General features: G+C 41.9%; 1 protein-coding gene across 1 annotated transcript in view; it reads left to right on the top strand.

Moving 5' to 3' along the window:
• LOC126233988 (calsenilin-like) overlaps positions 1 to 25,822 on the top strand; it is a 306,257-nt gene that overhangs the window by 217,524 nt on the left and 62,911 nt on the right. The window contains exon 6 of the mRNA XM_049942898.1: positions 24,155 to 24,265. Within this exon, the coding sequence (XP_049798855.1) occupies positions 24,155 to 24,265 (111 nt within the window). The remainder of the gene's footprint in view (positions 1 to 24,154; positions 24,266 to 25,822) is intronic.

The raw sequence follows: 25,822 nt of genomic DNA on the forward strand, positions 1-25,822 counted from the left end.
ATGGGACAGAGACAATAGCAGTGGGACAGGGAGACAGTGAAAGTGGCAGAGAAGGAAACAATACTAAAGAAGAGAGAAAGGGATGAAGATAGTGGCAATGTGAGAGACAGACAGTAGAAAATGTCAGTGCTACAAATAGGATATAGTGGGAGAGAAACACATATAGACAGTGTCTGTGAGACGAAGATGATGGGTAAAAGAGCGCGGATACGTTCGTATTCCAAAACAAAATTTGTGCTGGAGTAAGGATTGAGGCAGCTGGTTCCCAACTTTTCTGTCGGTGTCTTTTAAAGAGGAACATATATGTCTTTTTGGGCTCCGACAGCAGCATTTCTCGACTGGTTGCAAATTACCATTATTTCTTTATAACTTACTGTTCCTTGACTCAGAATTTCGATCACCTAGTACCATTTTATCCTAAGTCGACAAATCCATTGGAAGTTTTTTTTTTTTCATGTCTAGCTTCCATTATGAAGCGCAAAGTCGGAGCTGCATTTCTGGTGGCCCTGCCTTTCCGAAAACCGAACTGAAAGTCAGCTATCAACTCCTCGTTTTTCTTTTTCATTCCTCTGTTTTTGCCAGCGAATTCGTTGCCTGAGACGTTAATCTGATTCTGCGATATTTCTCGCAACTCTTTGTCGTCTTTAGGATTGCCTGATCATGTTTTCCGAATGTAGGATGGCGTGCTTCCAGTTTCATACATTACACACACCAACTTGAATAGCCCTTTGGTTGCCAATTACGTCAAAGATTTTAGCTATTCCGAAGGGGTATTGCCTATCCTATCTGCCTTATTTGATCGTAAGTATTACAAAGCTCTGCCAAACGCTGACTCCAATAGTGCATCCACTATAATTTTCATTTTGGCTCCCATTTCTTCTTCTGTCACATAAACAGAGTAGTTGCTATGTTTCTTCGAGGTGGTGGTTGAAATCTTATGATTACTATTCGGGGGTTGTGAGTCACACCTATCGTTCCAGAGTAATTGCTCGAAAACTGTTCAACCGGAAGTCTATTGAGGTCAAGATCTCAAAGAACTAACCCAATGGTGAGTTTAACATTGGGTGTAATGAGCACGAAAAGATACCAAGTATAGATTTTCAAATCATATTAACTTTCGTCTGGAAAGTTTTTTGGTGTGTTGCGCTGATTCGATTATATTAAAAAATATTGCCGATATGAAGAGCTGAAAAACGAATCAAAGAGAAACAGAAGTTTTGTAGGGTAATGAATGTCCTTTCTAGCGTTGAGAAGTGAGGAAAACAGTTTACACTTTCAGTTTTAAATGAACATAATTTACAAGAACAGAAGAGAAACACTTCTTTGACATTCTGCAAAACTCGTCTAATCGCATCTGTTGATGGCATAAGAAGCCTAATATTGGCCCATGAGTAACAAAACTAAATCAATACAATAACAACCGTTATGATAGATTAAAGATGCGTTTCTTCTTCTTATTATTGTAATGTTCTGCAACCAGCCACGGAGAAATTTTTTATGTTTTCAACATTACAAAAAAAGTATTTTAAGGAGACGGTCGCAAATTTCCTAGCTACATTAACACGTGTTCAAAAATTTTCCAGCTTTATTCTCGGAATACCCACCTCTACGATTTTGGAATCCGGATCAAACGCCTTATTTTCCGAATTAGATATTTCAGTTCGTCTCTCTTTGTAGGAAATTACTGCTAAACAGCGTTTTGAAGCGCACCCAAGGGAACAGTCAAGAGAGTTACTTAAAGCTTCAGTGATAGTCACTGTTGGTCATCTACACCTTCATCTGCTTCTGTACTCTGCAGGCCACCTTTCAGTGTGTATTGGAGGGTACTTAAGTACCACCTGTCACTGCCTCCTCTTTCCTGTTCCAGTCGCGAACAGAATCATATAATGACGCATCTTTTTTCCTATTTATTCCAAATAAGCTACATTTCATTATGCTCATAGTCAGTTGCCACTCCCTGCACCCAGCGACCTCTTGCATTTCACTACGATTTTCTGTCACTGTGACTTCTCTGTATACAACAGCAAGATCTTCGAAAAGCCTCATGGAGGTTTCGACGTTAACTACTAGGTCATTTATCTATGTTGTGGAAAGTAATAGTCCTATAACACACCCGAAGTTACTTTTCGTGTCTGAAGACGCCTCTCCGTTCAAAACGACATGCAGTGTTCTGTTGGGTGGAAACGCTTCAATCCAGTCTGATATTCCGCACCCGCGTACACTGTTCATTAAACGGTAGTACGGAAGTGAATCGAAAATACCATCCGAAACTCAAGGAACACGTCATCTACGTGGACGTCTGCTTACTGGGTAACGTGGACGAACAAAGCGAGCTAGGTTTTACACTATCGTTATTTTCGGATCTTATGCTGGTTTCTACAAAGCAGATAAAAATTCTGAGACAGAAGCAAATGATATTTAGGTATGTCTGGTCTCCAACAAAGAAAATGTCAGGCGCCGGCAGATGTGGCCGAGCGGTTCTAGACGCTTCAGTCTGGAACCGCGCGACCGCTACGGTCGCAGGTTCGAATCCTGCCTCGGGCATGGATATGTGTGACGTCCTTAGGTTAGTCAGGTTTAAGTAGTTCTAAGTTCTAGGGGACCGATGACCTCAGATGTTAAGTCCCATAGTGCTCAGAGCCATTTGAACCATTTTTTGAATATGTCAGGCATCCGTATTGTTACAAACGTGTCGCTAGTGTAACCTGTAGCAACTCCATCAATTTGTGTAGCAGAAATGCGGAGTATCAGTGACCAATCAGTTTTAATCAAAAAGTGCGGTAAGAAAACTTGTTCGTCTATGAATGCTTGAAGTATTTAAGCTTCAAATATACTACTTGTCTTGCCAAACTAACCATCTTAAGATCAATCCTAATAACTGTGTTAGAAATACGACAACTACGATAGTCCAAAATTCGATTTAAGAACCGGTTCTGCAAAGCCACAATTATTTGAACATCGTCTTTTCTTAGTGCCTGCTGAACATAAATATGACAGAGGCGCAATGAACTAAGAGGAACAATTCATCAGAGGGTACTATTATTTGACTCAGAATAACGAGCTTTATTCGTTGAAAAACATTAAAGTCCGGTTTTATTGAAGGAAGAGCATCTACCATATTCAAAATTTTTGCGATTGTAAGTCGGATTCATCCCATCAGTAATGCGAATTTATAGCTCCAGTCGCTGGAAAATGTATCGCCAACGGCGTGGAAGATCTCGATATCTCTCTGCATGAACCAGAGCTCCATAAGCATATCAGATGCCTCTTCGTTAGATTACTGAGTAAAAATCACAGAAGAATGCTTTACCAATACACCGATATAAAGCCTCTTGTTGGGCAAGGTTAATGGTGCAGACCAAGAGGAAATGCAGGATCCGCCATCGGCTTAGCATCATGAACTTCCATTTCGTACCCGTGTTGTACTGGCATCACGCCAGTACAACAGTGGGACGAAGTGTATGCAGCAAGATGTTTTCGTGCTATCTTCTCCAACAATAGCAGTTTTACACCATCCTACTATTTTAGATTATTGTCAACTCGTGTGCTGTAGATCCCATACATGAAAAAGTTTGGTTTCGCCATACAAGATTTGGCTACAATGCGTCGTTTCCTGAGAAAATGGGTAGTGTGATAGCTCTGGGACAACCGGTGTTAAAGTCAAATTGCCTATGTATTTGTATACTATGTCCGTTGTAAGTAGTCAAGGACATGAACGGATTTGACGAAACTGGGAACAAATATTCTTTTAAGACTTGATAAAAAATATTTCAATAGCTAAAAAACAAAAGAAAGAAACAACGGTTTGGAATATATTTGGTTTCGTTTCGTCTTGAGAACCTCTCTTTAGAAAAAAATTACTGCTTGCAGCTCTTTGGGCGTCGTCAACCGCCATCAACAATATCAAGGACATTGGCATTTTCAGGATACTTGATGTATAGTGGCTACAAACAAAAAAAAAATCACATATGAAAATGTGGCAACGTGCTACTCAACCCCCCTCCCCCGCCCCCTAACACGCTTACAAAAACTTACACAGCTTTCTCTTCCCTCTGGTTCTTTCTCTCTGCATACCAATAAGCCGCAAGATACCTTAAGGTGAGTGGTAGAGAGTATTTTCGGTGCTATCACTTGCATCCTTCCCCTTTTCCTGCCGGGAACGGATCGTGGGAAGGATGTCCGTTTCCACATGAGCTGCAGTTTCCTCCTGCATCAAAGCAGAAGTTTCACAAGACGTGTACGAGACAAACATGTGTTCTCGGAATTTCCACAGTGAATTATCTGTGATGCACAATGCATTTGTTGCAGCTTCTGGCACTGGAGTTCGCTGACTAGTTCCGTAATTTATCTTCGCGAGGAAATACGCCACACATTGTTCGGTCTTCTCTATTTAGTCTACCTGGTATCTGTCCCAGACTGGCGAACAATACTCTATAACTGGTCGAGCGAGTACTTTATAACCAACATCTTCTACGTGTAAATTACGAGGGGCAGTCAAATGCGAACCGAACATCCGCCACAATGGTGCCATGGAATGATTCCATTCAAAAGTGATGACCACTCGCGTCAAGCCTTTTATCCCAATGGGAGACGTGACGACGATCGATTCCTGTTTCGTAGAACGCAGTCGGCGCTACCGGATCCACAATCCCACCCACTCGTGCAAGTCATCGTCCGACTGCAACCGATGTCCACGCACATCTTTCTTCAGGTCACCAAGGATGTGAAAATCAGACGGCGAAAGATCCGGGCTTTGCAGAGGATGTTGCAGTGTTTCCCACCCACATCACTGAAGCGTAGACGTCGTCGGAGTGGCGGGCGATGTTATGAAACAGGATGATTCCATCCGACAGCCTTCCTGGGCGCTGTGCATGGTGGTTCCACGCTCAGGAATTCGACGGACAGAGGGCCCTTGCAGTCGAAGGAGGAGGTTATAATGACCTTACCGGAACTTCGTGAGAAAACAGCGGAGATGTTAGATGTTTCAGCTGTTGGCTTGGCCGTTTGCGCTCCGGCTGTCGGAATGCTGTTGGACGAAATCATCCTGAAGCACGATAATATCCGCCCCCACACTGACAATCGGAGGAAGACTACTATTTGGCTGAGAAGCAATGCAGCATCCTCTATACTGCTTGGACCTTTCTCCGTCACATTTTCACACCTTTGGCGAGCTGAAGAAAGACATGCACGGATGTCTGTTTCAGTAGGAAGAGGAAGTGCAAGAGTGGGCGCGCTTTTGGAGCCATCGGCGGTCGACCTCGATCTATGATACAGGAACTAAACATCTCGTCCCCCACTGAGAAAAATGTGGTGATTACTTCTGAACGGGAATATTCCTTGACCCCAATGTGCGGGGTGTCCGGTTTTCATTTGACTGTACCTTACGAATTTCCGTAAGATTCTTCCAACGATTCTCAAGTCTCATTTACTTTACTACAGTTTGTTCGACGGTTATTGCTTTTCCCAGTGATTTATCACCAATAACGTAGTCGAACAGTAATGAATCTCTCCGTCTGTTCATTGACAAAACGGTACATTTGCTTACGTTCCAGTACCAGGACCACTAGTCCCTGCAACGGCCGCCGACAGTCTGCAGGGCTTTCTGCAGTCTGCTGGCGTCGCGGCCTTTCTTCAGTATCACCGTACATAAAGAGCCACACAGTGCTCCAACGCGTATGAGAAACACGTTTACTTTGTTGAACTTAAAAAAGAAGAAATACCGGACTTGCGTTTGTGTGGAGTACTTTCGTGTTTTAATTTGAAGAAACCATTCGCAAAAACTGATGTGTCCTATAATTACCTGCTCTGCTCTCTACCAATGCGTTTCACAGCTTCCACTGAATGTACGACAACCAGCCAGACATTATTCATAAACACCGTATTATCCAATATTTAGTCACTTCTCTCCCTCCCTCCCTCCCTCCCTCCCTCCCTCCCTCCCCCTCCCTATCCCTCCACACACACACACACACACACACACACACACACACACACACACACACACACACACACACACACGAGGGTTTCATATTGTTGACTGGGACTGTGTTTCGAACGAATAATTAAAATAGTATGCGGGCCCCAGCGAAGGATTACGAGAAAATTTACTTAGCTATTGATCAAGATTTGTCACTGGAAAACAACCCTAAATCTCTCCGAATCTTCACGATCCAACCACTAAAATTGATCTCCTAAAAGCAGCCCGCTCTATGTGTGTGGGAAAGGCGTGCAATGAGAGTAAACAGTTAATAAGTAAATAAACCTACGCTAGACGGTGACACAAGGGCCGACCACAGCGCCTGGCGCCAGCGCGCTCGCTGGTGGAACTCCACAGATCAGCTGTCTTTCGCGTTACCGCTCGCCGCAGTCATCGGAATATTCTGGCGCTTCGTCTGGAGCAAATCTCGGAGATGAAATGAAATGATCGTATGGCATTGTTGGCCGGGAGGCCCCTTTCGTGGAAGTTCGGCCGCCGTATTGCAAGCTCTTTTTACTTGACGCCACTTCGGCGACTTGCGTGCGTCAATGATGATGAAATGATGATGAAGAACACACAACACCCAGTCATCACGAGGCACAGAAAATCCCTCACCCAGCCGGGAATCGAACCCTGGACCCCGTGCGCGGGAAGCGAGAACGCTACCGCAAGACCACGAGCTGCGGACATCTCGGAGATGAGGGGGTTCCACGCATTATCCAGCTGGCAGCCACTGTCGCGGTACATTAGATTTTCCGCGATGCGTATTTCATCGGACTTTTTTTTATAATGGAGTCCCAAAAAGACGTTGCTGTGGCCGAATTAATGCTTTGTCATACTCCAGTGAATGTCCGTTGGAGGTACAATGTTTGGCAGCTGCAAACTTGCTGGTTAGTAGAAGGCGAGTGCAACGTTTATATTCTTTGCAACGTTCTTCCACTGTGTGTGTTGTTTGTCCTATGTAGGCCATACCACACGAGCAACGTATTTTGTAAATTCCCACCTTCTGCAATAACAAGTTATCCTTGATTGATCCCAGCAGGTCCGAAATCTTAAATGGTGGGCGCAAAATCGCTTTCACCTAAAAATTAGTGAGGATCCCTGCTATGTTTAAGAAAATATTTCCAACGAAGGGAAGACAAGCTGCCGGCCGCGGTGGTCTCGCGGTTCTAGGCGCGCAGTCCGGAACCGTGCGACTGCTACGGTCGCAGGTTCGAATCCTGCCTCGGGCATGGATGTGTGTGATGTCCTTAGGTTAGTTAGGTTTAAGTAGTTCTAAGTTCTAGGGGACTAATGACCACAGCAGTTGAGTCCCATAGTGCTCAGAGCCATTTGAACCATTTTTGAAGACAAGCTAAGGACTCTGCTGGCGCTTCCTACTCTTTGTCTACTTCCCGGTTCTTGGCTTTAGCTCAGAACGCCCTGTTCAAATGGTGGATCGAGTATTCATTGTCTCTGAACATTGTCCTTTAATGTGCAATCTCTTTAGGTAAACTATGAGTGCGCTACATGAAAGTCTTCGCTAGTCTTTGTCGGCTTATCTGAAGATTAGCGGCTAGTGTCAAAAACGGTTCAAATGGCTCTGACCACTATGGGACTTAACATCTGAGGTCATCAGTCCCCTAGAACTTAGAACTACTTAAACCTCACTAACCTTAGGACATCACACACATTCATGCTCGAGGCAGGATTCGAACCTGCGACCGCAGCGGCCGCGCGGTTCCAGACTGTAGCGCCTAGAACCGCTCGGCCACCATGGCCAGCGGCTGGTGTCCACGTGAAGTCTCTTGGAGTGAAGTTTACGACGACCGACTGTAATCCCGAAATCTCTTCCAACATTTAATTCGCCGTGAAAATTTTAAATTTCACAATGTAACTCTGGTTGGACGTTTCCACATTTACAGATTAATGGATTTGTATTATAAATTGTGAATGGGCTAAGTATTTAGTAGTGTTACTATCACTTGCCGTAACAGCTCATACACATTTACTCTATATGTTAGCCGTTTACGACATGTTCGGGGAATCTAGCCACAATTATCGGTTAACATGAATTCAACAGTTACTTTCATAGAGAGCGTAGAGTGGATGTTGAATACACTATATGCGTGTAGTTTTTGCATTGTAGTTGTTCCATTGTGGTACCTAAGTCTTGCCTTAAAACTAATGCCCCCATGCGAGGGCACAGTCCACGATTAATTTAGGTTGTAAGTACTAATTTTAGGTCACCCATGCTCACCTGAGTTGCGTATTCTGTCAAATGCTACAGTACTCTCGATTCCCCGTCTGACAGTTAAGACTTCTTCAGTGTCGCCCCTTGCAGCTCTCCGTCATTCACGCAGGGATGACAAATGTCTCCTCGTCGGAAATGGATCATCTCCCTTTCCCGTGTCCGTTTACGGCAAATGAACGCCCCGCTCATTCTCCCACGCTCCTGGAAGTTATTTCCCGCTGCCTGCCATCGCGCTTTGGCCCCCTCCCAAGAAGCAATCGCACGTGTTATTTATGTCGCTCGAGGACTGCCTGCCAACAAAGTGTTCCGAGTTCTTCCTCGTCTTGTTTCCTTTCTCTCTATTTTCTGCTCTTTCTCAGTTGTGATCGTTCTAGTCATTCCCCCGCCACTTGTCCACCGACAATTGGGTCACGTATTTTAGACACCTGTTCTGTTTTTCTCTAGAAGATATATGTCTCCCATTTATCACAGTCGGCATTAACGGAATGGGAGGCTATAGATCAGTAGCGTTGTATCTTTCACGAGGCCGAGTAAGAGAAGAAAATTTGTACCATCCCATTGTGAAAACTAACTTGAATTGCACACATACAGGATTACAGATACACAATTAACTTTCTCTTGGAGTAAACAGGCGGAAAAAATTTTAATATCACTACTACTCTCGAAATAAAATTAAGTTTTTTTTCTGTTTGTTAAAATAATTTCCGAAAAGGATTGGTATAATTTCTTTTTGATAATCGCAATATTCTTCATACGACTTTTATGTTGAAAAATGTGCCCAAACAGCACACCAGTATTTCGCACGAAATGATGTAAGCTATCCACAAGAAATTTACAACGGGGTGACAAAGCTTATATCATGCGAATAACAGACAGGCATATGTAGAGTCATTTTTACCTCGAATAATAGGTGGACGGAATAGGACAAAATTCTGGTACGAAGTACCCTTCACTACACACCGTACAGTGCATAGCGAAGTATCTACGTCAGTGTAGAAGCAGAAGTGGCTGTAATGAAACGAAAACTTTGATCGTCCTCGAAACGAGACATGTGTTAATTGCTGTTCCATCATGTTTATCAGGAATTACGGGAAGTGCGTTCTGCGTCAAATATGAGATTTTATCTTTTCAAATTTAAATTTGTTTCTCTGTGATGATAAAGTCACCTCAGTAGGGAGGTCTTAAAAATAATTGTCTCCTGACTATTACACTCCCACAACTCCGTCTCTGTTAATTAGCAGAAAAAAGTGTAAGACATTTAGCTCTGTAATAACTTCACAGTTTACGAACCATACGTTAACGTGTTCTATCGAATGTCTGTATGAGGTGAACATCAGTTATCATTGAATTTCTCTCATAGTTTATGTAATTGCAATAGTTTCCGTACTGAATCACCAACAGTGCACCTTAAATCTTTGCACAGTGACTCAGTAACACGTACCTTGAGTTCGTTATAGTTTTTGCGTCCTGGATTACGTATAATATTTATCGGTTCAGACAGTAGCTGTCATAGCATAAATTGAGGCCGGAATATGTATTTAGTGGTTCGAAGTACCCCAATGAGATTCCCTTATTGACGGAACAACGTGAGCGGTGGAAAGATATCCTTCAAGTGGAAAAACCTGTTTGACGAAAGCCGTATATGTTTGTGATGTACTGCTACAGATTTCATGATTTCAATGAACTGTTGCACACGTTAACAGGTGATTAAACTCTACTAACTCACACTCTTAATGGAAAACATCACTATCTAGCTCAACCATGCTATCGCTCGATTGTACAAGGAAAAAATAATAATGATATTTTTGATGTCGTGCAGTGACATTATATACTGTCTGGGTATGGATCTGTCAACTGATTTTTAAGCACACTGAACTTTGTTAAGAAAGACCACATAACACTGAGGACACCAGAAAGTTTTACCAGAGTCTTCTCAACTACTTACCTTAATTGTTCCTAAACTGTTGGAAGGGGGGGGGGGGTGATAAAACGAAAAGTGTTTGATTGTGGTTCGGGTATGACTCTTATTTCAGTTATCTAATTGGTCTCTGCAATTATTTCGCTTAATATTTCTAAGACCATCGTCTTTATCATCCATTTGACATCCACTGCACGATAAATGCCTTACCCAGATTTCTCGGTGTATATCAGTTTTCAGTTATGCATACCAATTCTCTTTGTACATGTTTTCTAATGCCGTGTAGCACCTTCCATTCCAAGTCATCTAGGTTGTTTGCCTCATCTCTTAGAATCCAATAACACTTCTTCGGTGACTGAAACGCACAATCGTCTGACTACATTTCTCGTGTATCTGCTTTCTAGTTTATCCTGTGGTCCACTGATTTGTTTTGCTCTTCTCCAATCACCTCCCATTAGGCAATCTCGAATAACCGTCTGCAGCCCTCTATTTTTGAATGATTTCGGCATTTCCACTCCTTTTTAACTGCTACATGTCAGTATTGGTGATATATGCTGACTTTAAATTTTAGTTTTAAGAAAAATTTTAAGTTTCTTCTTCCAGATATTTTTCTTTTTTTTTATAACAAACATACTCTCGACCACTTTTTGGTCTAGTGTTAAAATCTTTTGCTGCCATTCCAGTAATGGTAGTCAGCCCCTATCACCAGGAAAACACCCTACTGCTATTTTCCTGATTTGTATGAAAATACCTGTGTTATAAGTTCAAGCATATTAACAGACAGTGAACGTCGTTATGTAATGTAATTTCTTCAACTACGTGAAAACCACAAACTGAAGATAAATTTTGATAAAATGTAAGCGGTAACATTTAGGTGATAGGTTGGAGTGAGTGTCGATCATTCTCAGAAAAGCCCCAAAAAACCGACTCCATTTAGCATAACTGTATGGTGTTAAAGTAGATTTTCGACTTTGGCAGCAATGAATGAAAGCAAAAGCGCGGAAGCGAGTGAATTTGGACCTTACATTGCTGGACCCAAAATAAATAAGAAGAAGGTCGTTAGAAGCAAGCAGCGCTAACTGCCTCATGAACTCTTTCCTCTTTAATTCAGTAATAAAAAGGTTAATAATTTCGTCAGTAGTATTTCATTAATTTTAACATTATTTAAAAAATATGAGTTATTGTGTTTTAATTTACACTTTAAATGGGTGTCACACTTTGAGGTGTGTATTTTCTGATGTCTGACCTCATGTAGAGAGAAAGATATGACAAGGCTAGTAAACTGCTGATGTAGATTCAGATCTAAAGTCAACATCCCTAGTTGCCCTCGTATTTCTGCTAAGGACATAGAAACAAGATGCGACAGTTTTTAGCGGAATTCCTACAAGCTGGTGACTGACTAGAGTAGGGGTACTGAGAATGCCCGAAATTACTGTCTGGGGATGTTGCTTAGGTCCTTATACTTCAAAGCACGTCAGCTGTTATCTATGTAGGTATGGACAACAGTCATATATTATGAGTCGAATTTTGCGCGCATATGAATTAAAAAACAGAAGACACATTGGTCGAAAAACTAGCAATTTTTTAATGAAACTGTAATATATTTCAGTATCGTGGTGAAGAAGTTCAAGATTCGTGCCTGGGAAGCCAGAAACCGTGTGTACTTAAGGGGATACGGAATCGGATTTTGGGTTAAAAAATCGAATTTTTTTTTATTGGCGTATTATATTCTGCCATGTTTCCTCTTTAAAATGACGTATCATACATAGCTCTACTACAATTATAACTATTTTATTTTTATATATTTGTGAGATCGGGTATTGCGCTTTAGTTATACACGTCTCTCGTGGCTGACCATGAACTTTTTGGCAGTACCTTTAAAGTGACATGAATTCAAATATCCCGGTTTCCAGCGACTATTTATACACTAGTTGCCCGAAAATGTTTCTCTCTGGTTTCCTCAAGTTACTCTTTGACTTTGTGGCGGGACTGTTTTGTAAACAGTGTGATATAAGAAAGTAGTTGTTGTTGAGTTATTTCGTATTTAGTGCTTCATTTTTCGTAGTGAAAATGCCTAGAGCTAAAGCAAAAGTATTTAAAAAGCGTGTGAACTGGCAAAAGAAAAGAAATAATGATTCATTAGCAAAGCAAAGCAGTTCATCATCATCACTGTTGGAAAATGTGAATCCACTTATTACTGATTTGCCGAACGAACTTACACCAAATGAAAACAGTGCTTCTCATAAAAAACTAAGAGATTTGGAAGAGAAATATAATTTACTTGATAGAGGGAATGAAGTTTTTGAACTCATTGATACGAATATATTGTGTGAAGCTCTTGAAAACAGTTTGTGCTGCAAAAAATGTCATGGAAACGTTTCTCTGAAAGTAGAATCCCATGTTGGCCTGGCTGCCCAGTTTAATTTAATATGCAGTGTTTGTAAATACAGCTGTAAGTTTCCAAGTTCGGTTTCAGTAACTGTAAATAATGGATACAAGAAAACTGAACTTTATAGTGTAAATATTAGGTTAGTTTATGGATTGCGAGCAATTGGTAAGGGCAAAGCAGCTGGTGATATGCTATGTGGTGTTCTAAATCTTCCAAGTGCACCTTCAAAGTTTGAAGCTTACAATTATGTACTAGGATCTGCAGTTGAAGATGTAGCACAGAAGTCAATGCAGGTTGCTGTGGAAGAAGCAGTGGAAGAAAATGACGGCAGTCGTGACCTCACAGTGGCGTTTGATGGCACGTGGCAGAAAAGGGGCCACACCTCCAACAATGGTGTTGTAACAGCAACTAGTGTTGATACTGGCAAGGTTATTGATGTTGCAATAATGTCTAAATACTGTAGGTGCACAGGCAGGCTGAAAAATGAACACAGTGATGACTGTATTGCTAATTATTATGGTAGTAGTGGTGGCATGGAGGTTGCTGGGGTGAAGAAAATTTTTCATCGCTCTTCACAGTGGTATAATGTTCGCTATGTCAAATATCTGGGAGATGGTGACTCTAAAGCATTCAAAGAAGTTTTGGAAAGCAAACCATATGGGAACAGTGTAAATATAAGCAAACTTGAATGTATAGGACATGTGCAGAAGAGAATGGGTGCCAGGCTGAGAAGGTTAAAATCAGTTATGAAAGGGAAAAAGCTAGATGATGGGAAAACCTTGGATGGCAGAGGAAGATTGACTGATTCCATAATAGACCACATTCAGAACTGCTATGGCCTTGCAATCAGGCAAAATACAGGCAATCTTGAAGAAATGAGGAGAGCTATATGGGCTTTATATTTCCACACCGCATCCACGGATGAGCATCCACAACATGGTTTGTGCCCCAAAGGTGAAAACAGCTGGTGTAAATACAATAGGGGACTAACAACAGGAGAGAAATACATTCACCACCACAGTCTACCATCAGCCATCATGGCAGAAATAAAGCCCATTTTCAGAGATCTGGCTGACAGAAGTCTTCTGATGAAATGTCTTCACGGAAAAACGCAGAACGCCAACGAGTGCTTGAATAGTGTGATATGGCATCGTCTCCCAAAAACAGTGTTTGTCGGAATTAATACACTACATTTTGGTGTGTATGATGCTGTGGCAACCTTCAATCTTGGAAATATAACTAAATGCCAGGTCCTTCAAAAGTTGGGTATGTGTGTTGGTTCCCGTACGGTACGTGCTATGTTCTTTTTAGATCAGCACAGACTAAGGCATGCTGATAATATAATCAAGACATTAGTGAAAAAAGCAAGACAGGTGCAGAGGGGTGCCAAAAGAAGACTTGAAGATGATTATGAAGACTGTGAAGGGGGTATTAGCTACGGATCAGGAATGTTTTAATCTTCTTTCTCCGTTTCCCGTAAGTTTACTTTTTACTTCATCTAGGAACATTATCTCAGGTACTGGTCAACCTAGAAGTCTGAAATTTTTATGACGTAGTGACATAGGTCCCTATTACATACTGAAACAACGATTTTTTAATTACTTGATTTACAAAAGACTTAGGGGTGATAGTCTAGTAAAAAGCGATGGAAAAAATTTACTTAAAAATAAATGTACAATATCTCTGTAAGAAAATACTTTGACAATAAACTGTTGTTTCAGTATTGTTGTAACATATGAATGCACATACAGTAAAATTTTTACCTCTCTGTCTCCAGTAGTTTGTGAGAAAATGTTCCCTATAGTAGGCATATATTAACATTGCGGGGATAGGTGATTCCGTATCCCCTTAAGGAGTCTCGGCGCTCGGCGTAGACCTCAAAATTTAACGTTTTTTTTAGGGGCGTCGCACAGAAAGTTGTAGTTCTAGTCGTCTGTTACAAAACTTTTACAAAGGAGAAGGAAATGTGTTCCACTGCGCACATCTCTGACACCCTAGTAAAGTGGTTGTAACCCGATCTAAATCATGACTACGCTAATCACTACGTACCGCTGGACGGCGCTCTACAAATTTGACGGGAATGTTCGAAGGCTTTCACATCTTCTTCGCATGAGTGCAGACGATGATAACAGACTTTTCCCTTGTCACCGTAGTCTCAAGATTCTACACAATATGACTTCTGTCTCTGGAAATTTGTTGCAAACAGCCTTACGTTTTATTACTGACTAGAATCGTTAATCAATGCAGCGAACGGAGAGCACTTTCAGTGCAGTCCATTCAGGCTAACTTAAGCAACAAATGACTTAGATTAGCATGACACAGGGAACACGTACTGAAGCAACGTATATCTGTAAATCACACATCTGTATGTTAGAGAGTTGCCCATGCTGACGTTCTGATCGTAAGAGATAATTTTTTACATTACAAAACAAAACTTGTGTTTTCCCTTTGTTATAAGTCACGATAATGTCTTCTTCGTCATCTTCTTACTCGTTTTCTCCCTCCTCCTCCTTCTTGTTCTGCTTCTTCATATTCTTCTCATTTTTCACCCTTGAGAATAATTTAATTCTTCGCATTTAGAAACTCCACTTCCCGCGATGTCTAGCATTTGGACGAGAGTTATCTTCGTGATCACAGTGAAGACTTCCTGCCATCTACGTTTCAGCCTCCGTAGCTGTTGTTTGTCATCAGTTTGCAGCTTGTCTACCCAGCAGCGTCGCACAGTTTTTCATAGACTGCGCTCGTAATCGGGAAGAGAGGGTTTCAAAACCGCATACCATTATCCTGATATATACAGTCGATGTTCACTAGTGGGGAATATAGGGATGGTTCATTCGGCAGGCGCTCTCTCTTTAATTAAAGGAGCGCTTCTCCGGTGGCCTGGTTATGGACGAGATTTTGAATTCCTGTTGTTTCTTTCCTCTCCAGAAGATGGTACGCAATTTTTATCCACAGTCGGAGGCCCTCCTTTTTTTTAAGAGTGTGAGATACGCCTACTCGCTATCAGATACTGTCGCCGCAATAATTGATGCAGACGTTTTGCTGGCATGCACAAGATATCTGTCAAATGACTCAAAAGGAGAGATGCTCAGACAGGTCTCAAGGTAGGTGTCCAAAACACAAACATTTCACATAAACAGGGACTTTGAAATGGTGACAATTGGCTGTCCTATTCTTCCATATTCTTACAAAATTGAGACAGAAGAAATGGCGCGCGTAATATTAGGCACAAGCAGCAATTCGTGCAAAACAATCGAAAGGTCAGTTCAGTAGATTTTCTGAACAACTGATATGACTCCCATTAAATTTTTAAACTACACAAAAATGTCGGCCAACGGCATTGACGTGTTACTTGTAGCTATTTAAATACCTACTACCGATAGGAATGTCATTCTTGAAAGTATTTCAGGTATTACGAAAGCCGTTTCCCTACTTTCCACTTTAACCCGTGACTTGATAAGAAACTATGACCGGGTTTTTATATCCTGAAATAACACATCTTCATATAACATCTGACACATATGGGAAGAAACGCAATGTGACTAACTTTCATGGTGACAAGAACTTTCCAAAGCACAGCGGAATAATAAAAGGGGGGGGGGCGGAGGGTTTAACAACAATTAACCAAGACGACACTGAAACTATAATTTTTGCAACAAACCTCATGTACATACTCACTATTCATGTGTAAGAATAGCATCTTATAGATGCAGTTCGTGCTACGCAAATGGTTTTGCTTTCTATAGCCTACATCACCAAGTGCACTGGAGATACGTGAGCTAGCGTGGTAGTAGAAATCATCTCGATATCTTCATCCTCGTTCGTATCGCGAAATTAAACAGCGTCATAAAGTTATCTGTGTTGCTGAAAACTTTTTTAAATAAACGTTTCATTTCTGCTTTTTTTGTTTTTTGTGGTCTTCAGTCCTGAGACTGGTTTGATGCAGCTCTCCATGCTACCCTATCCTGTGCAAGTTTCTTCATCCCCCAGTACCTACTGCAACCTACATCCTTCTGAATCTGCTTAGTGTATTCATCTCTTGGTCTCCCTCTACGATTTTTACCCTCCACGCTGCCCTCCAATGCTAAATTTGTGATCCCTTGATGCCTCAGAACATGTCCTACCAACCGATCCCTTCTTCTCGTCAAGTTGTGCCACAAACTCCTCTTCTCCCCAATTCTATTCAATACCTCCTCATTAATTATGTGATCTACCCATCTAATCTTCAGCATTCTTCTGTAGCACCACATTTCGAAAGCTTCTATTACCTTCTTGTCCAAACTATTTATCGTCCATGTTTCACTTCCAAACATGGCTACACTCAATACAAATACTTTCAGAAACGACTTCCTGACACTTAAATCTATACTCGATGTTAACAAATTTCTCTTCTTCAGAAACGCTTTCCTTGCCATTGCCAGTCCACATTTTATATCCTCTCTACTTCGACCATCATCAGTTATTTTGCTCCCCAAATAGCAAAACTCCTTTACTACTTTAAGTGTCTGATTTCCTAATCTAGTTCCCTCAGCATCACCCGACTTAATTGGACTACATTCCATTATCCTCGTTTTGCTTTTGTTGATGTTCATCTTATATTCTCCTTTCAAGACAATGTCCATTCCGTTCAACTGCTCTTCCAAGTTCTTTGCTGTCTCTGACAGAAGTACAATGTCATCGGCGAACAGCAAAGTTTTCATTTCTTCTCCATGGATTTTAATACCTACTCCGAATTTTTCTTTTGTTTCCTTTACTGCTTGCTCAATATACAGATTGAATAACATCGGGGAGAGGCTACAACCCTGTCTCACTCCCTTTCCAACCACTGCTTCCATTTCATGCCCCTCGACTCTTATAACTGCCTTCTGGTTTCTGTACAAATTGTAAATAGCCTTTCGCTCCCTGTATTTTACCCCGGCCACCTTTAGAATTTGGAAGAGAGTATTCCAGTCAACATTGTCAAAAGCTTTCTCTAAGTCTACAAATGCTAGAAACTTAGGTTTGCCTTTCCTTTATCTTTCTTCTAAGATAAGTCTTAAGGTCAGTATTGCCTCACGTGTTCCAATATTTCTACGGAATCCAAACTGATCTTCCCCAAGGTCCGCTTCTACCAGTTTTTCCATTCGTCTGTAAAGAATTCGTGTTAGTATTTTGCAGCTGTGACTTATTAAACTGATAGTTCGGTAATTTTCGCATCTGTCAACACCTGCTTTCTTTGGAATTGGAATTATTATATTCTGCTTGAAGTCTGAGGTTATTTCACCTGTCTCATACATCTTGCTCACCAGATGGTATTGTCAGGACTGGCTCTCCCAAGGCAGTCAGTAGTTCTAGTGGAATGTTGTCTACTCCCGGGGCCTTGTTTCGGCTCAGGTCTTTCAATGCTCTGTCAAACTCTTCACGCAGTATCGCATCTCCCATTTCATCTTCATTTACATGCTCTTCCATTTCTATAATATTGTCCTCAAGTACATCGCCCTTGTATAGACCCTCTATATACTCCTTCCATCTTTCTGCTTTCCCTTCTTTGGTTAGAACTGGGTTTCCATCTGAGCTCTTGATATTCATACAAGTGGTTCTCTTTTCTCCAAAGGTCTCTTTAATTTTCCTGTAGGCAGTATCTATCTTACCCCTAGTGAGACAAGCCTCTACATCCTTACATTTGTCCTCTAGCCATCCCTGCTTAGCCATTTTGCACTTCCTGTCGATCTCATTTTTGAGACGTTTGTATTCCTTTTGGCCTGCTTCATTTACTGCATTTTTATATTTTCTCCTTTCATCAATTAAATTCAATATCTCTCCTGTTACCCAAGGATTTCTACTAGCCCTCGTCTTTTTATCTACATGATCCTCTGCTGCCTTCACTACTTCATCCCTCAGAGCTACCCATTCTTCTTCTACTGTACTTCTTTCCCCCACTACTGTCAATTGTTCCCTTATGCTTTCCCTGAAACTCCGTACAACCTCTGGTTTAGTCAGCTTATCCAGGTCCCATCTCCTTAAATTCCCACCTTTTTGCAGTTTCTTCAATTTTAATCTGCAGTTCATAACCAATAGATTGTGGTCAGAGTCCACATCTGCCCCTGGAAATGTCTTACAATTTAAAACCTGGTACCTAAATCTCTGTCTTACCATTATATAATCTATCTGATACATTTTAGTATCTCCGGGATTCTTCCATGTATACAACCTTCTTTTATGATTCTTGAACCAAGTGTTAGCTATGATTAAGTTATGCTCTGTGCAAAATTCTACCAGACGGCTTCCTCTTTCATTTCTTAGCCCCAATCCATATTCACCTACTATCTTTCCTTCTCTCCCTTTTTCTACACTCGAATTCCAGTCACCCATGACTATTAAATTTTCGTCTCCCTTCACTATCTGAATAATTTCTTTTATCTCATCATACATTTCATCAATTTCTTCATCATCTGCAGAGCTAGCTGGCATATAAACCTGTACTACTGTAGTAGGCGTGGGCTTCGTGTGTATCTTGGCCACAATAATGCGTTCACTATGTTGTTTGTAGTAGCTTATCCGCACGCCTATTTTTTTATTCATTATTATACCTACTCCTGCATTACCTTTATTCGATTTTGTATTTATAACCCTGTATTCACCTGACCAAAAGTCTTGTTCCTCCTGCCACTGAACTTCAGTAATTCCCACTATATCTAACTTTAACCTATCCATTTCCCTTTTTAAATTTTCCAACCTACCTGCTCGATTAAGGGATCTGACATTCGACGCTCCGATCCGTAGAACGCCAGTTTTCTTTCTCATGATAACAACGTCCTCTTGAGTAGTCCCCGCCCGGAGATCCGAATGGGGGAATATTTTATCTCCGGAATATTTTACCCACGAGGACGCCATCATCATTTAACCATACAGTAAAGCTGCATGCCCTCGGGAAAAATTACGGCTGTAGTTTCCCCTTGCTTTCAGCCGTTCGCAGTACCAGCACAGCAAGGCCGTTTTGGTTATTGTTACAAAGCCAGATCAGTCAATCATCCAGACTGTTGCCCCTGCAACTACTGAGAAGGCTACTGCCCCTCTTCAGGAACCATACGTTTGTCTGGCCTCTCAACAGATACCCCTCCGTTGTGGTTGCACCTACGGCACGGCCATCTGTATCGCTGAGGCACGCAAGCCTCCCCACCAACGGCAAGGTCCATGGTTCACGGGGGAGGTCATTTCTGCTTAAGGCAGCTAATTCACTCACGGCTTTAAATACGGTTAAAGTGAATGTAGGACATTCGGGGAAAGTAATTCTTAAGTGAACACGTGGAAGATTAATTTTAACACAGACCAGGGGGAATGAGAATAAGCTCGAAAGGATTCCAGATTACATTCTTACTTAATATAATATTCAATAATAGAATCAATATGTCATATTTCATTTACAAAGCCAACTCAACAGATCGTTTGCCTTTACATTGTCATTCTCATGCCATAGGCGTAAGATCATCGCAGATTAGCATGAATTCCCCAAAATGTTATTTCATGAGTGGAAGAGCAATGAGCTGCTACGTTTTCTGAAAAGTTGATTGTGTGCACAAAGATCTTACATTCCCCACTTAAAACTCAAGTGCAAAATATATGACAGAAACATATCTTCTGCTCTATAATATGGAAACCTCATAACGTGCAATCACGAAAATTCATCGCAAGCTTGCGAACCAGCAGCCATCTCCCCATGAGCCAGAACGAAGCCAACTGAGTACGCCCAATGCGTTATCATAATAAAAAGCGTCTGTACTGCTTGGTAGAATCGACTCATCAACATCACGGCAGCAAGGTGAAGGCAAGACTGTGGCTTTGCTTGCTGGCCAAAGAGCTTAGCGAACTGATTCTGCTGCTAAGGTTCTCTGTTGGTTGAGTCCCGTCAATGTTCGGACGACTTCGTAAGCCTCGCACAGAGATAAAACGAAGGCCCCAACTTCCCAACCCTGATAATGACGTACAAAATTGGTGCTGAATAGTCCCAAATACCGTTAGGTAAGTTCCCTTGTTGATGGTCTAGTCACGGCGCACATACCTTGATGTCAGAGAGGCCAAAGATTGTAAGCCTACGGTACAGTAATAATGAATTTCATTAGCTGTTCAAGTTTCGCAAGCTGCTACATTTACATCCGTTGTTAAATACGGAGTCCCCCTGCGTCAATGCAGTTATGGCGTCGTCGCACAAAGTTCTTTCATACCAGTTGTAATATCCCGGTGTTGTTTCAGCACTGTCGGAGGCACTGAGAAAACTTGCCAGGATATCCTCTTCAGTCTCGACAAGCGTTTCCTACTCAACACTTTTCGCGTGGTCCCAAAGAAAGAATCAAGTAGCCTGAGAATAGGTGAGCGTGCTGGCCACGAAAAAGGACCTCCTCTGCCTCTCCACGTTTCAGGTAATGTCTGATGTGTGCTCCGTCATGTAGGAAACATATCCGTTGACGAATAACAAGTGAGATATGTTCCAGGACTCTGAGCGAAAACAGTACAGGTACATGTATTCCACTATCAAAGGTATCAGAACGATTTTTGCTTATAACTTTCGACTTGGTGTCATTTACCTCAAATTGAAACATTTACCCTTCTCCATCGTCCCTAAAAGTTTGTAGCATCATCACAGACTCGTGCTGTATAATGTAGTCAGATCAGGATTAGCCTTGACCGTCAACGCCTTGTTCCATTTCTTCCGTAATAGTGTCCGATAGCCTGTGCAACCGTGTTTCCTTCTTTGTTCTCTTTACTTTCAGTTTTAGGCTGTTTACAGTGTGTTATGGTTCCATTCATTTCCTGACTCTTCTAGGGTATCGCCTTATTTTTGGTTTCTTATTCTTAATTTCCGTTAACGTTTGAGGATCCATCCTTCGTATGTGTTCAGTGCATCTTCTCTTAATTTCTTATAACTTTTCTTCTACGGTGTATATGTTTGTTTCATTTCTGATACCAACATTTATGAGTATACCTGTTCTTTTACAACACACGACACTTCAGGAAACGGCGTTCTGGTTAATGATCTCTTGTTTAACATCCACGATTCACTTCCATATAATAATGTTGGAAGAACAAGAGACTTATAAAAATTTAATAACTTATCTTTCTGAGTTTTACTTCCAAATATCTGCTGATTCTTCCGAAAATGTTACTGTGGTGTGCGTACTGTAAGACCTTCGGTACACACACCATCAGATTATTTGATTTGTCGCTCTAGCGAAGTAGGCGAGTGTCAGCAATATGTCTCATGGTCTTATCGTGGCGTGTTTATCTTCTGCCATTAGGTCAGACGATAGAAATGCCACTTGCACACTTAGAGTAGCAGATTGACGGTGACCAACTTTAAACAGGATTAATTTTCAGACACATTTATCAAAATAATAACAAGCATAAAAATAACTTAACTTGGTTCTGGATGCTCTTAGACAATCTGAAGTTCCTTCGGTCTTGGTACGTTAATCTTGTTCTCAAATATCTCTGATACTTGACAAAGTGTCGATACATTTATCTTCATGGCTATGTACAGGAATATGGTAATCTTATTAGGCGCAGACTGAAACTTGACTACAGACAAATGCAGACTGACTAATCGGAGGGCTGTACACTCGTTATAATACCTCGCACGTTCAGGTATCACTGCGCGAGTGTGATCCGCGAGGAGAAAAGGTTCTACGTTAGCAGCAATCTCATTGGATGCGTTACATATTAATACGTGGATCGGCGGAAGCAGAATTTGGTCCGTCTTTATGACAGCGCCATCTCGTAGAGCGGAGAAGGACGAGCGCTGCGCCTGCGCTGTTGTGCTTAGCGGGGCGCGCTCTAGTGGGAAAGTTGTGTACGCGCTGACTATATACACAACAGTTACTAAACACATTCACTTTGTTTTGCATTCCTTGTCGCAATTATACGCTACATGACAGCCATAATGCTTGAAGTACCGGTGTTGAAGCATGTTTCGTTCAGTGAATGAAACATCCCTGCCGGTCACTTTCTTTCCTGGATATCAACGTAAAGCATAAAGAAGTATTCTTATACTGAGATACCATTTAGCTGAACCTTAGTATTTACGTGAAAAGTCCATCTGAAAATAGCATCGTCGATTCGGATATTAAATAGAGCAGAAGGTAAACTGAATCGTAGTCTCTTTGCTTTGTTTCTTGTGACTAACCCAGTCAGTTTTAAAGGTCCTGCAGAAATAGTGTGCTTTCATACAAATTTTGAATATCAGATATCAGGCCTAATGAGTATACTTTATCTTTCTGTAGATGTTATCTTTATGTACGATAACGGTGGAAGCTGCAGAAATCAATTAAAATTTGTTCCACAGCCAGGACTTGAACCAGAGTCCCTTGCTTACTAACCTACATGGAGACTCAAATGTTTCGAGGAAAATTCTATCATAACATCTATAGATGATGACCCTCCAGGGTAGCTGAGAGCTCTAACGCTCTGCTTCCTGGACTCGGGTAGGCGCGCCAGCCCCAGATCTAATCCGCCTGGATGTGGTTTTTACGCGTTTTTCCACATCCCACTAGGTGAATATTGGGCTGGTCCCCATTTTCCGCCTCAGTTACACGGCTCGCAGACATCTGAACACATTCGCACTATTCCATGGACGCAGACAGTTAGGGTACACTAATTCCTTCCTGGGAGGTGTGTCGTGGCGTCAGGATGGGCATCCGGGCACCCCCTAACATTAACATGCCACATCCGATTAACCAGCAGACCCCGCCAGTCGGGATAAATGCTTGGAAAGAGAGAACATCTATAGATCATCTGCACATGTGTGACAGGATTTCCGCATTATGTCCAACGCTGGGCTGCTATTCCAATGTTGGAGAACCTCGGCAATAGTGACGATCTAAAAGGAGAAAATAAGCTGAAGATTGTGTTGTGGAGGGTATTGTGTAGTCCGTGTATGAATGTTAGATATAGCGCTGCAGTGGTGTAATGGTTGGAATTCTTGCCTAGTTAGCAAGGAGACCTGCGTTCAGATCCTGATAGTGGCACAAAGTTTTACTCATTTCTACAGCTTCCATCATTGCCTTTATAATTCATTAGGCCCAACATTTTTTTCACCTAAAGTTATATCTTCATTACTCCTTGCAATTTCCTTTCTACTAAAATTATATCGTAATATTCTTGTAAACATTATATCTTTATATTCTCTTAAAACATTGTATTTCTTTCTCTGATAAGCTACTTCAGCTGTTTGCTGCACAAACTCTTTTGATTACTTACAGATGAAGCTAGTATTCACGAGAGAAAAAACTGCAGATTCACACTAATACAAAATAAGTTGTTTTCATACTTCAGGTAGCGTAGGCTACTTCAGTTAGGTAGTGGTACACCATGACACCCTAACCACCCTCCGGACACAGGTAGCCAGCCCTCTCGACTGCCGGAAGCTTAGTGGCTGCGCTGTACTATGTCCAAAGTAAGTTTGTTATTGACTTAATGGCGAGTCGTGTGGTGGGAGCCAGCCGCCAGCGAGTGGCAATTCTCTCTCGAAACCTGGAGCCTCGTCAAGCGTGGCTGGTTGCGTGTCGGCATCACTTCCCCCGCCATTGCGTCCTGTCTGTCACAAAATTACTTGAGGCTAGTTGTAGCAACCAGACTGGACACTGAGCAGTGCGTCGGCTGTTGCAGGTGGAGGACGAGAGAAAGGCGCGCGAGCAGGTCGACAGGGTGTTCAAGAAACTCGACCTCAACCAGGACGGCGTCATCACCATCGAGGAGTTCATCGAGTCCTGCCTCAAGGTCAGTTGGCGCGCACTGCTTTCCTTACCCAAACAAATAATGAAAAATGGAATCACACCGCAGCTATGTTGAAAGTATTCATCTGTATTTAGCTTGTTTCCTACAGTGTTTGAGGTCGTCTGTACACCGAAGTGCAGCCCGAATACATGGAAGGGTGGTTGTTCACGGTCCAGTCGCATTAATGTGACAACTTGTCAAAAGCCTGAATAACCATCTTTCGTAGTGCGGACGTGCAGGAAGAGAATCAGCGAGATTTTGGAAGGTATCGACAGGAATGTGGTACCACGCCGCCTCCAGTGCTGTGAACATGTGCGCTAGGTTTCCTACTTGAAGACATATGGCACCAACAACTAACATATCCAGCTACTTCCTGTCTGCGTCCTCATGGCCCAGATTCCGGCACCATACAGTGTGACATTCCGGACCACACAAGTCTTCAGCCCTTTCCCTAATCCTATTTCCATATCGTTCAGAGAATTTTTAGACAATGCTAAATATGCCATTGCTATTCTCCAGTTAATGTCATTACCACGCCTCCAGTTGCTTTATATTTTACTTCCTAGGTAACTAAAATGTCTTACTTATTCCAAATTATATAAATCCAGCATCATTTTTACCTTTTCAGCTCCTTCTGTAGTCATTAATTTTTGTTTTATTTACGTTTATTTTCAGTCCATAATACTTGTCAGTACTTTCGATCTCCTGTTCCATTTCGAGCAGTACTTTTTTCTTCGTAGTAAGAATAACCATTTCGTCTGAGAGTATAAAACCGTGTGTACTTCGGCCATCAATTTTTACACTCTTATCTATTGGTAAACAATGCTCACACACTCTGTCTGACAAAAAAAAAAAAAATGAAGCACCCGGATAACATAGTCGGATGTCAGTGTATCTTCCCAACTGAATCAGTGCAAGAATGTGGGCCGGAGGCGATGCAGCGTCTCGCCAATAAGTGGGCTAATACTGCCAGTTCCTTTGTAAATTTGACTACATGGGCTTGTATTTAAATTATTAGAGATGCATTTCTCTGCGACAGGTAGAATGGCCACCACAGTGCATTCGTCTCAGGTAATGTTACTAGGTCCCTTAGCGTACATAAAGGGCGTCAACAGCGTCATTTGTCGATTGAGGACGCTGAAGAGCACAGAGATGCCATCTACTCATGTGAGGCAGCGTTATAACCACCTAACAGAGTTTCAGAGGGCTCTCACTTTGGATTTCTAATTGGCCGCTTGATGGAATGTGCATTAACCAAACTTTTAGGGCTTCCGATGTCACAGTGTCCTGGTATTGGACTGCATGGGAACGTGAGGGCGGGCATAGTCACCGGCTAGGCTACGATTGACCACATCTGATTATCACAAGGGCCGACGCCGGATTGTGCACAAAAAACAAGCGAGTATTCGTGAGAGAGAAAGGTATGGTCTGGAGTACCCGAGGGAAGTGTGAGAGCTGTTATTCTTTATATACATAAATGATTTGACACGATATTGCAGAGCCTGTGTTATTCTGATTAGCAGGAAATCCGGGTTCGAGTCCTGCTCCGGCACAAATTTT

This window comes from Schistocerca nitens, chromosome 1 (assembly GCF_023898315.1).
Source record: "Schistocerca nitens isolate TAMUIC-IGC-003100 chromosome 1, iqSchNite1.1, whole genome shotgun sequence".
Classification (NCBI taxonomy): Eukaryota; Metazoa; Arthropoda; class Insecta; order Orthoptera; family Acrididae; genus Schistocerca; species Schistocerca nitens.